The 12,813-nt window shown below is 39.3% G+C and overlaps 1 protein-coding gene across 2 annotated transcripts; it reads right to left on the reverse strand.

Moving 5' to 3' along the window:
• Positions 1 to 413: 413 nt before the first annotated feature.
• gab3 (GRB2 associated binding protein 3) lies at positions 414 to 8,926 on the reverse strand. Of its 2 annotated transcripts, none has more exons than XM_085363402.1 (10): positions 8,832 to 8,926; positions 5,920 to 6,220; positions 4,139 to 4,295; positions 3,594 to 4,039; positions 3,366 to 3,415; positions 2,369 to 2,621; positions 2,014 to 2,104; positions 1,717 to 1,801; positions 1,070 to 1,180; positions 414 to 881 (listed from the first exon to the last, which is right to left on the reverse strand). In XM_085363402.1, the coding sequence occupies exons 1-10, from the start codon at positions 8,901 to 8,903 to the stop codon at positions 762 to 764; spliced, it is 1,686 nt and encodes a 561-aa protein (XP_085219528.1). In that variant the 5' UTR covers positions 8,904 to 8,926; the 3' UTR covers positions 414 to 761. The 2 variants fall into 2 exon arrangements, with proteins under 2 accessions (XP_085219528.1, XP_085219527.1); XM_085363401.1 differs by having other exon boundaries at positions 414 to 878; positions 8,832 to 8,903.
• Positions 8,927 to 12,813: the final 3,887 nt, after the last annotated feature.

Here is a 12,813-nt window from a genome sequence, read left to right on the forward strand (position 1 = left end):
CTCTATACATATATTTACAGCATTTTTTTAATACAGTAAAACAATATGATGCCCTTTTGCAAATCAGGTGAAACTTAATGCTACAGAAAAATCACTGAATAGTGCATGATTAGGCAGTATTTACAGTTCAGTTCTATGGAGACTTAACTTAGTTTTAACAGTGCAATTTTGCATATCCTCTATGCAAAAGAAGGTCTTACTGCTTAATTACTATTGTAATTTTATTTCAATACTGTTTCCCAAAGTGCTTATACAATCTTTTTATTCTTCTTTATCTACACACATCCAAGAGTGACCAGATGTCAACAAATTAAAAATGAGGTATAATTGTTAAGTTAATGCTGAGGGGTAGCATGTGATTTTAATATATGTGGCTTTAAAAATGCAGGTTAAAGGTTTTTTTGGGTTTTTTTTTATACATTTGAAGATTTGAAGATAAGATTTTCCTTGTGTCTTATAAATTGAAGATAAAGTTTGTTTTTAATTTTTTTTCTGCTCTTACCGTTACATTTTTCATTCCCAGTGACAATTGAGGCTGTTGTTACCTGTCATTGTTAGTCTGTATCTGTTCGATACTCATCTTTGGTTTTCTTGTGAGACTCATGTGTAGGTTGTGAGACATTAGCTTAATATGTGCAGCGTGGGAGGGGGGGGTAAAAACTGCTATGGACATAAAATGGTACACCTGGTCACCCCCAATATGTACTCCTTGCTGTTGTTGGCCTTCTTGAAACTGTGTGTTCGTAATTCGTTTCATAGTGTCAGGTCTTCGACTGGCGAACGTCTGTCCACTCCATTTTGGTGTTTTGAAGCGCCTGCGTCTTCTTCTCATCCACCTGCACGTAATCCACTCTGTACTCATCGGACAGGAATGGCTTCTGCTAGACATCGAGAGGGAGAGATAAGCAGACAGTGACGTCACATTTTTAACAGTGATACAATTCTGCTTCACCTGCACAAACATTTAAACTATCAATGCTCCACAGGGTACAGTAGAAGTCTTGCTGTGCAGTTGTTGTCATTTGTCAAATAAAAATAAAGATAAAAATAAAGCCAAATAAAAGCATACCTTCAGCACAGGAGAGGGGGTTGCTGAATTGAAATCCAGTGACAAATAGTCAAGATTTGAACTTCTCGCCCTGGGCTGAACTGGCCCATCAAAGAACTGCTGCCTTGATTCCTGTGAGAAAAAACAAATCATAAAGGCTTCGTAAAAACGTCCCTGTTCTCAGGAAAATGTTTCTGACATATTTACAATCCTAAAGGAACATCAGTCAACAGCAGGTAAGCTTCACTAGTGTCTTATTTTCATTAAATATGTCACTAAACAAAAGCAAAGTGACCTCTGTTCATTTTCAGATTGAGTTTAAGAACACGTCGGAAGCTATATGTGTCTAGAGACACTATGGATGACTAATGTGACTTTTTCAAGGCTTTATTCAGGGAAAATAAAATAAATATGCACATTTTCCAGACCATGAACAATTACAAGTAGCTGAGAAGAATATTTTGGAAATTGGTAGTCACTTTCCACTCCCACATTCTTCAGCTATGTGAGTTCTGAGCATATTTTCCCACTCACAAATGGTTCTATAATAAGACAGTGACAGATTGAGTCATTTTTGTAGTCTTCTTTAAGCATTCTCTAAACCATAGATAGAAAAATAATATTTAAAAAATAATTCTACATATGTTTCCACTGAATAGTAATCCTACCATTGCAGAGGAGCTTGTGACTTCATCTCTTAATTTCTCCCCATTCTCAAGTCGTCTTTCAAGAGGTGAAGGGTTCACTGAAAAGCTGTGAAGAAAGGAACGGAAACAGTTATTTACTTTCAAATTAAAAGGAGAAAATACAGAGAATCCTGAGGTTTAAAAAACATCCATAGCCAAATGTATTCTTAAAAAACAAGGCTCAAACCCTAACTGCAATTTTATTAACCCAATCGTGTGCTTGTTCTTGTTTCTTTAACTCAACACAAAAGTTTGTAGACAAAGACACTTTCTGCTCACCATGAGTCGATCAGCGCTCTGCTCAAAGGGAGATGCGTGGGACATTCTGTGATTGTAGAAAGGCCACTCAGATCAAGAGGTGGGGGTCGAGCTGTGGAGCGAGAAAAGGTCAGCGTTATCAGATTGGCTGCAATTCTCTAACACGGCACAGAAAGGCCATGTCGGAGATCAGTGTTTCTGATACAGGTGCTGTATATCTGTCAGACATGTTCGTTGCATAGATCTGTGACTATGAGAGCGCACAAAGCATAATTTTTAATTAAGCTGTACACATTAAAGTTTACAGAAACAAAACATCTAGCCAAAGATGAAACAAACATTTAGTACTTTCCAAACATTCAGGCTGGACTCTCACCTTTCCTTATGCGAGGTTTTAGATGCCGGTGAATCGGAGGTGGTGCAATAGCACTAAGTTGACTCATTAGTGGGCTGAAAGATGCAGACGGTTCAATACTGTAGGTTGTATTGAGGAAGCTTAATGTCCTTGGGCTCATGGGGATGTAACCATCAGACTCCACGGTCGCAAGAGAAGGAGAAGGCGAAGGGGAAGCCATAGGAACATATGACTCATCCTGGTAGTTTTGAAGTTTTGTGCTATTTAAACAAGGCTGCAAAAACATAAAGCATCATATGATCAGGCACGTGCACTACATCAAATATATTATTATATTACAGCTGGAACATTTGTTAATTCCAGACTTGTTACATACTTGGGGCATTTTTCAAACTATTTTCATTACATGTATTTATTAATAGAGAAATGATACTACAGGGGGGAGTTGCCATTAGTTGAATCCTACAGAGGGATTGTCATTTTAGCAAATGTAATCACTGTATTGTTAGAAGAGAAACATGTCATAAATATGAAGCTAACTTAGCTTAGCCAGGTTGGTTTGTTTAGTAACAACTTGTAGTGAGACTACTATACTCGTGCAGCCAATCTAATGGTAGCTGATGTCATTGACTTCATATAGGCAGAAGTGGCTAAAAGTAAACTGATTGTAAAAAAACAAACAAACAGATAATAGTGGAAAATTAATTCACAATAATGTGATTTGTAGGTAGCTTTGAATGTGTAATACGGGCCATAACTGTAAGTTGCTGCTGACATACGATGACCGAGATAATTTTTTTCTTAGTAAGCCTGATAACAAATCAGACGCTACATGATTGTGCTAATTTTGACTTGAAAGAAAGACTATGTCACACTCATGCTAACCTGAGTTAACTTAAAGCTCGCTGAGGCTTCCTGTTTATCATATGGACATGAAATAGGTGTAAATTTTCTTATCTAACACTTTCTTGAAAAACAAAAAGTGTGCATAAAAATAAAAGTGTGTCACTGTTCTTACCAAATTAATACTTTGTCTCCTTATCTGCATAAATTTGCTCTCGGCATTTCCTAAAAAACAAACAAATAAACCAAAGAATTATGTCTTTTAACTTCTTTAAAAAACTCTTTTAAAATCAGCTGATATGAGTATGAATCAAAAAGCATCCTGATCATATTTCCACCAGGTTTATGTTTCACTGAGCAAGGATCATCTTCATCAGCTTCTATACTGTGCATTAGGATTTACCCAATTTGAAATGGTCCAGGCTCGACAAAGAGGTCCTCCGGGGGAAAAATCCAGCATTGCTCGAGAAATGGTGCGCACTCATTGCCCTCGTCCTTTGAAGGCCTTCGTCGCTTGCGTACTCTGACAGGTGATTAGGCTTGGGTGGCAGTGGAGGGGGTGTTAGTTTATCACCCGTCGCCTCAAACATCGCGGGAGAATGTGGTTTGTCGAACTGGAAGACACTTGTGGCGCAGTGATGTAGTGGAGAGGAAGACGATGAAGGCAAAGCTATGGAGGTGCATGGAGCGCTGAATGGAGGGTTGCTTAGCCTCCCATGGGGGAAAAGAGATGGACTGGGACTAGTGTGGGAGATTGAGGATAAAGAAGATTCGGTGCAGATGTCCTTGACGGCATCGTCTGATGACTTCTGCTCCAGAGAGATCTCGGAGTTTGAAAAGCTGTTGTGTCTGCAGATAAGGACAAAAAAATGCAAATATCACATTTGTTACACACACCACACAGCTATGATTTCAGCTTGTGAGACATGTTGCACACACTGTACATACCGACTAGTGATCACACTCCCCGTCTCACACTGGGAGAGAAAGAGGTAGTCCGGTGGATAGCTGGAATCTTGTTGGCTTTCTACAGATGCTATATCAGAGCTGTCAGGTGACAGCTGAAGGGAGGTGGGAGTGTGAGGAAAGCTTTCCTCTGAGCTCTCTGTTGACAACAAGAAGAAAGAAACACAGAGAATGTAAGTGAGCAAGTGCAAAGCCAGAAGATGCAATCGTTCCCTGCCTGCACTCACTCTTCATATTCTGCATTTACATATGAAGTGGTATTTATATTGCAAGAAACTTGAAAGCAGATATGTCTTCTGTTTATAAATCCCCTCATTCTTTCAGGCAGGTTGGCCCTTGTTCAGAAATTTGTTTCATTCCATTTCACTCAAGGCCCCCCTCAAGTCAAGGCCGTTCCCGCAGCACTAATCCAAAAGTCTTTGGATGTTCTCATGAAATATTTGCTATTAGATATTTGTGTCCTACTGTGGGCACAGAGCAACCTTTTAAAAGCCTTTGCAAAACTTATGAGTTGCTGCAAAGAGCTCTTGAGATCTATGGTCTACTGCTGCCGTCCAGAATTCTCAGTAAAAATCTTTGTGCAACAGTAATTGTGCGCCACAACTCACGACTCCATTTTTTGATTTACAAGCTTGTGGCATATCGGCAAAAGTTGTGCCGTTGCTCTATCTCCTTCATGCAGATGACAGCTTTTTAACAGACGCACGCTGAAGTCTCCTCCACAAAAATGACACTTGAAGCAAAGGCCGAATCAGCAGCGTGATGATGGTAAAGTGTCGATGTGTTAGATTCAAAAAATCTAATTACACCCCGAAGCATGGAGGTGATACAAAAGTGCCATGTGCTCATTTGAATGTAATGTTGAGCTGTTCTTATCCCCTCAGATCCAGAAGCGACGTTAGGCTGCGTGACAGGGAGTATGCAGAACTGCAACACTTATGACCGCTGGAAACACACATGCAGACAACAGCCAGGCTCCTGATAAAACGTGAGGTCAGGCTTTATCTAAACTGTGTACACTGCTTCACCAGAACTTTTATTTGAATTTATTTCCATTGCGCGCGTGTGTGTGTAGACAAACTGTAGTCAAAATATTTACATATTTCAAATGATAAAAGGGGAAAAATACAGCAATGTTTCCTTGTTGTTGTTGCTGCTGCTGCTGAAGTGGAAAAAAGTCCAGGTATGAAATGGTGCTAATCACATGTAGTGACACGATTGTGAAAATGTTTCTGAAGTTCAGACTTGTAAGGTCATACAACCAACCTGTGACAACCACAGTATTGTGGTACCCTTGCTGTGTTCCAAAGTTTCTAATTTTGAAGACTTTCAAGCTCATCCAATGCTTTCAAAGCCACCAATCCAACCTTAATGGTACTTCAGAAGTACAATTCACTTAAAATCTAGATCTAAAATCTGCCTTCCTTGGGTATATTTAAAATGGGTTTGTTTTTTTAAATCTTAAAGGGAACAGGGAAATAAATCTTGTACAAACAGCATGGTTGAGAGTAACCTGATTGTAAACCTGAAGAATTTATTGCAGATTTGCAGTTTTTTTTTTTTTACAGTTGTCAGTAAGGTGCAGTCTTACACTTGATGCCTCAGTTAGCATGGGAAACGAAAATCATGAAGCTCCAAACAAACAGTTTGTTCTGACCTCATAAAACTCCCCACTTCCTGAGTGGTGACACCAATTTGTTTTGGACCAGCAGAGGGAGTCTACACGATTACTTCAGTGCAGCAGCGTCTTTCGACATGTTTACCTGCATCCTCCAGGCTCCCAAACTGGCAAATCTGACTAATGCTGCTGATCCAGCTGTTCATCTCCTCCTCGGTTTTGGCCACCAGGTAGAAAACACGAGATGAGGTTTTTACCACGAAGAGGTGCTTTCCGTGAAAGTCCCTCTTTATCCGCAGTTGCCCTTCCAGCATTTCCACCACGCACTCTTTCAGGTCAATGGTGCGGATTGGCTTTTTGGAGTTATTGCTCTGATAGTATTCCAGCACATCTGGATCACCGCTCATGCGACCTCTTCGAAGCACAAACCAACGTTTCCTCCATGCCTGCAGGTGCAAGAAGTAAAGAAGGTTTAATGGCCTTGCTCTTGAATTTAAATTTCACTCAATATTATGACTCACTTTAAATACAGTGCTTCATAATTCAAACTGTAGCATCAGCCTTTCCCGCCAATTTTGCTAATCACGAGAATTTGATCATGGCCCCGCTAACAGCAACGAGCTAACTAAGTTTCTTTGCCTTTGTTATGGTCAGTAAGCGGAACCTCAACTCAAATTTCCCAGAAGTGCAGAGAAGAGGAAGTTCACTGTATTTAGCAGAAAATGTCTAACAGAATGAAAGAGGTATTTATAAAGAGCCTGGTCACTTCTTTGAGCTGAAAACTAACTGAAAACCTAACACTGAAACTGCACTAAAAGGTATTTATAGCTACTCACAATGAGCACCGCCTAAGCCCTCTATTCCAACCGAGTTTCATCCTAGCCATGGAGCTGTTACAGTTCAATAACAATAATTAATAAGAATCACGTTAAGAATAATAAAGGTGTGTGTGATGTTATCGTTTCACTCTTGGTTTTTGTGGCTTCGTTGTTGTGGCTGAGTCTCTTCTGATTCTCTTCAAGGCTTGAAATTGTGTAACATTTCTTTCTGTGTGTAACAAATGCTCTCCTGCAACAAGTCAGTTGGTGATTTATGTGTTCATTCCAGGAAATGGTTAGACACACACAGACTTATTGCCTAAAAAAACACTACTAAGCTTAAGAGGAAACCGTAACTAGACAGATGGCAATTTTGATCCTGTAGATGTTCTGAAAATGACAAGTTTCGCACTCCTAAAAAGGAGTTGGTTTGTGTACCCAGGTTCATCTAATGGAAGCAGCTGGTGAGTGTAGAAGCCAATCAATAGATTCTGTATATTCTGATGAAATCAGGTTTCACCCCCTAATTAAACATGGACCTCCTTGCTTTTCTTTATATTACCGTAGGCTAAGGCCTATAGTTTATCTCCAGATTGTAGATACTGTATGTCTGTTTAATTTGGAAAAAAAAAAAAACATCGCAAGTCCGACACTGATCTGAAACTCACAAACAAGCTTGTTTTCTGTGTTTTTAAAGTTTCAACCACATCAGATGCAGCTTCCTTATCTTCTGTCACGTGAGGTTAGTTCGAAACTCTGGTCACATGGGTAACGGTTGGTCAGCAGTGGTGACAAATGAGTAACTTGTCCTTGTTGAGATTATTTGTCGCGATTATTTTGTGACTCCCACAACAGAAAGCCCCAAACCATAATTAATAATTAGTGGTTCTGGCTCTGGCTGTTCTACCAAAGCCAGAACTCAAAGACTGGAGGAGCTAAATGGAATTCAGCCATTTTTAATTACATTCTTTACACCCCTGTATCTGTTTGTGACAGGTCAAAGTGTATTCAGCCAAGAAGTGGCTTAATATGAAGACAAGTGAGATTTATGGTATTTTTTACTTTGTAGTATATCAATATTTTAAGTTTAATTGGTGTTTAGATGATGTCTCCCCACCTTTTCTTTATTTAAAGGAAAACAAGATGTGAAATCCTGGAATCAGACACTGTGATAGCAGCAATGTGACAAACATCTGATAGCGCTGCATGTGTATATCTGAGTAAACAAAATACAGACTCCTGCTCCACTTCATCACGCACACTGATGGACTGCAAACTGCATTTCCAGAAAGTGGAAACACAATGTTGACAGAGCTCCTTCCAGCGAAGTGTATCTCTAGCAACACAATCAAACCAACACCTTAGTTAACTACCACAGCCCCTTGCTCCTTCAGTCTTGTCGGCATGTTACTTACAAAGATAAATTTGACCCAGATAATTACTAATTTTCATACAGGCAAGACCAGAGCCTGATATTTTGAATAAGGCAAACAGTGAGTGTACCAGTCTATACAACTGTGGATTTGCGTGTCATGCTAAAATAAGTTTCTATTTCCCATCCCAACACTGTCAACACACATACACGCATGTAAACCCCCCCTCCCGCACCGCAAAAAACCCAATACACACACACCCTTTCCTTACACCGCTGTTGACAAATGGCCCTCCACCTCCTCTATTCGTACAGAGGAAGTACATACAGCCATCATCGAGCTGGACTATTTCTGCTTGTCGCTTAAGTGTCTGACTGCCCCTGACATTACTTCCCATGTTTCACAACACACAGACGCACAGAGCGCAGAGCAAGTGGCCAGCCTGACACTATCACATGACCCCCCACAACCACAAAACAGTCAAGGCTGGATGCTGTTTATGTAAGCTATTACATATACTCGCTGCAAGGACTCACGTCCAAATGTGTCTGAAGCACATCTGCAGTGAGTGGGGTATTGTTGCTAAAGCACATGACTGCTATAACTACGCCAACACGCAAAAGTAAAGTGACCTGTACCAGAGATGAGGTAGGTGATATAAAGGAGACCGAGACAAGGCAAACATACAAGTCAGTGTATCTCTTAATCTTCATTCTACATCGCAGCATACACACATAAACACACATACACACACACACACACACACACACACACACACGCATAAACACAAGGCTCAGCACCACAGCCTGGCATTCGTCCTCCTGGCAGAGGACATAGACAAGTGTCCGATGTGTGCTCCTACTCACAAATCTCTTCAGTTTCTTCTCCGGAGGGGATTTAATGAGCCAGCCTTTACAGACCACATCCCCAGCACTCATCTTGGCTGCAGTGTGTCGTCCTCACGGCTGCTCCTGCCGCTGCTGCTGCTGCTGCTGTTGCTGCTGCCGTGAAACTGAGAGTAAAGCATATCCTGTTCTGGTATTCAGCTCAGCCACTCCAAAAAGGAGGAAGTAAAGAAATTGATCACACTGACGCTGAGAGAGAGAGAGAGAGAAAGAGCGCACAGAGAGAGAGAGAGAGAGAGTTATGCATGTACTGGATGTAGCTCTTGGCCTGAGGGGGAGTTAATGAAGAGAAAAACACTGTCAGACAAGATCTGACAGATATGAGGATTTAGACTCACTGACTGGTGACATACAATATGTCGCCTTGTCACATTCTATTATAAGACCTGCAGTACAAACATCAGTGATTTGTTTTTTGTCTGTTGATTTGTCAGTTTCCTCATGTGGCTGAGGTTTCTGAGCTCCACTGAAATACATAGTGGTTTTCAGTGAACCAATGAAAACACTAAACTCCCGCCCTACTTGAGGCTTAACGATATATTAAAAAAAACCTCATTTACATGCGAGCTTCAAGAAAAATCTTGGTGGTGATTACTAGTAGAACGGCTATAACAGCTATTATTTCTCTGTTTGCTTTTCTATCCAGGCCTAGGAAGCTGTTTACATTTAGTTCTGAACAGGTTTTAAATGCAAACCATCTTGGGTCTTAGGTTGCTCATGGTAGGAAAGGTCACGAAAGATAATTCACACACTCGTAAGAGCACTGAAAATTGGGTGTAGCAATGTTTTCAAGCATTTATGAAAGTTGTGCATGTTTGCTATTCAGTTTGCTATAGTTGACAAGACCAATAAAGTTCTAATATTAATAAATAATAACATCTATAAATGTCTAAATAACCTGACACACTCCTTAAAGGTGCTCAGTGGCATGGTGGTAAATTCCAAGTGTCTCAGAGCACATCGAAACAAGATTCTGCTTGCCCATTCCTCTGAACCTAAATGGAATATCAAACTGCATATAGAAAGGGATCTGTTATATAGTCATATCCGTAGTTCTTGTCTTTAATTTTAATGCTGTGATTATTGCTTTAAAAAAAAAACTTTTTATATTCAGGGTGTTGTTGTTGTTGTTGTAAAACATGCAGTTACCGTTTCCTGTTACTTGTGTGGTAATTTCCTTTGGTTCATTACAAAATTCCTCTGAATTCAGGCCATCATTTTCCTTACTGCTTCTTCATTATACTTAAAATACATACTTAATATATTGTAAGTGCAAAGTATATTGTCCTTTCTTTTAAAATACTCCATATAGCTCATCACCTTAAATACTTACATCATAATTTGTTTCTTCCTTTCTTAACTGCGTCTCCTTTTTGGTGAGTAATTTTATGTAGGCAAACCTGTATTCAGTAAAATAACATGCTAAATATTAGGAAACTGCAAATTAAGTTGCAGGCTGGCAAGTGCCAGCATATCTTCTAATTTAGTTTTTGTGTATTTGCATATAAATACATAAATGTCATTACACACTAGCTTAGGCTTTAAATTTGTGTGGTAGTGTCACGTACTTCTGCACATAAAAACCGTGAAGAAGAACTGGTAGTGGTGAAAATACTGCTGATAGGCATGGTAGTGTAAAAGTAAGACACATACAGCTGCTGCTGCTGGTGGTAGGAACAGTATATATTCAGAAGGCCTCTATTTTGAATGAAATGCCCTAACTTAAAAGTCATTATCAGTGACTTCATCATATAAACGCCAAACACATCAGATAGAGATGCTTCTGAAGTACAGTTGTGCAACTCACCACGAAATTATCTTTTATCATACTAGGGAAGTTGTTGTTTTTTCTTTCTTTAAACTTCTCTTGCCAGTAAAAAGAACAACCCACCACGACCTCACCCTTTATCTTTCTTTCTCTAAAAGGAAATACATTAATCCTCATTATCCGACTAAAAGTTACTTCTTATCACAAATTTTGAATATAAATTTTCTAAATCACTATTATGCAGATGATGGCTGACAATAGCATTCCTACAAACACAACATACAGAATAACTGTCTTTTCAGCCACCAGAGGGTGACAAAACAATAAAAAAAATACAGACATTGCTTGTTTGTTTGTTTGTTTGTTGTTGTTTTTATTGTTTTTAAAAAAAAAAGAAACAACAGAGAATAAAATATTACTTTCTGTCAAAATATTAAAGAAAACAAAAATAAAAACCAGCATCTTACCTGTTAATAAACTACTTAAAATAATACCAATATATAAATATAATATAATATCTGTCTGATCGTTTCCTGATAACATTTACAATAATTGATTACACAGCAGTGGAGAGTAGACTTCATCACAGTAGATGTCTTTCTGAAAGCGCTAAGTTTAAGAATATAATCCACCCACTGTTAGCATCTTCGATGCCCTGTACCAACACAGAGCAGAGCAGCTATCTGAATGCTACTCCAACAGAGGTCGATTATCTTGTTAATAATTTCACCTCCTCACTACGTACGACTCTGGATACTGTAGCTCCATTGAAAACTAAGGTCTCTAATCAGAAGTACCTGACTCCGTGGTATAATTCTCAAACATGTAGCCTAAAGCAGATGACTCGTAAGCTGGAGAGGAAATGGCGTGTCACAAATTTAGAAGATCATCATTTAGCCTGGAGAAATAGTTTTTTGCTTTATAAGAAAGCCCTCCACAAAAGCCAGAACATCTTACTATTCATCACTGATCGAAGAAAATAAGAACAACCCCAGGTTTCTCTTCAGCACTGTAGCCAGGCTGACAAAAAGTCAGAGCTCTACTGAGCCAACTATCCCTTTAACGTTAACTAGTAATGACTTCATGAAATTCTTCACAATTAAAATTTTAATTATTAGAGAAAAATTACCAATAATCATCCCACAGATGTAATATTATCTACAGCTACTCTTAGTACCATTGATGTTAAGTTAGACTCTTTTTCTCCAATTGATCTTTCTGAGTTAACTTCAATAATTACTTCCTCCAAGCCATCAACGTGTCTTTTAGACCCCATTCCTACAAAACTGCTCAAAGAAGTCCTGCCATTAATTAATGCTTCAATCTTAAATATGATCAACCTATCTCTAATAATCGGCTATGTACCACAGGCCTTCAAGCTGGTTGTAGTTAAACCTTTACTTAAAAAGCCATCTCTAGACCCAGCAGTCTTAGCTAATTATAGGCCAATCTCCAATCTTCCTTTCATATCAAAAATCCTTGAAAGAGTAGTTGTCAAACAGCTAACAGGTCATCGGCAGAGGAATGGCTTATTTGAAGAGTTTCAGTCAGGTTTCAGAGCTCATCACAGCACAGAAACAGCTTTAGTGAAGGTTACAAATGATCTTCTTATGGCCTCTGACAGTGGACTCATCTCTGTGCTTGTCCTGCTTGACCTTAGTGCAGCGTTCGATACTGTTGACCATAATATCCTATTAGCGCAATTAGAGCACGCTGTAGGTATTTCAGGTACTGCGCTGCAGTGGTTTGTATCATAATTTGTGCACGTAAATGGAGAGTCCTCTTCACACACTAAGGTCAATTATGGTGTTCCACAGGGTTCAGTGCTAGGACCAATTCTGTTTACATTATACATGCTTCCCTTAGGCAGTATCATTTGAAGACATAGTATACATTTTCACTGCTATGCAGATGACACCTAACTCTATCTGTCCATGAAGCCAGATAACACACACCAATTAGTTAAACTGCAGGAATGTCTTAAAGACATAAAGACCTGGGCCCGTATCCCTAAAGAATCTTTGTGCAAAAAGTGGCTCCTAGCGGCCAAATTCTAAGAAAATTCTCAGAGTCATGACGTTTTCTTAGAATTTCCCCTAAAAGTGACATGACAATCCCAGTTAATATAAAAGCTACAGTGGGGCAAAAAAGTATTTAGTCAGCCACCGATTGTGC

The sequence above is a fragment of the Diplotaxodon limnothrissa genome, linkage group LG10 (genome assembly GCF_057381915.1).
Source record: "Diplotaxodon limnothrissa isolate DT_005_m linkage group LG10, D_limnothrissa_male_GT1.1, whole genome shotgun sequence".
NCBI lineage: Eukaryota > Metazoa > Chordata > Actinopteri > Cichliformes > Cichlidae > Diplotaxodon > Diplotaxodon limnothrissa.

Bases quoted from the DNA above. Each gene is read 5' to 3' on its own strand.
- gab3 (XM_085363402.1), bottom strand. From the start codon at position 8,903: ATGAGTGCTGGGGATGTGGTCTGTAAAGGCTGGCTCATTAAATCCCCT. The intron at 3,416-3,593 runs GTAAATCCTAAT...TTTGTTTTTTAG, and splicing joins CCTGGACCATTTCAAATTGG to GAAATGCCGAGAGCAAATTT. The intron at 2,622-3,365 runs GTAAGAACAGTG...ATGTTTTTGCAG, and splicing joins GGAGACAAAGTATTAATTTG to CCTTGTTTAAATAGCACAAA.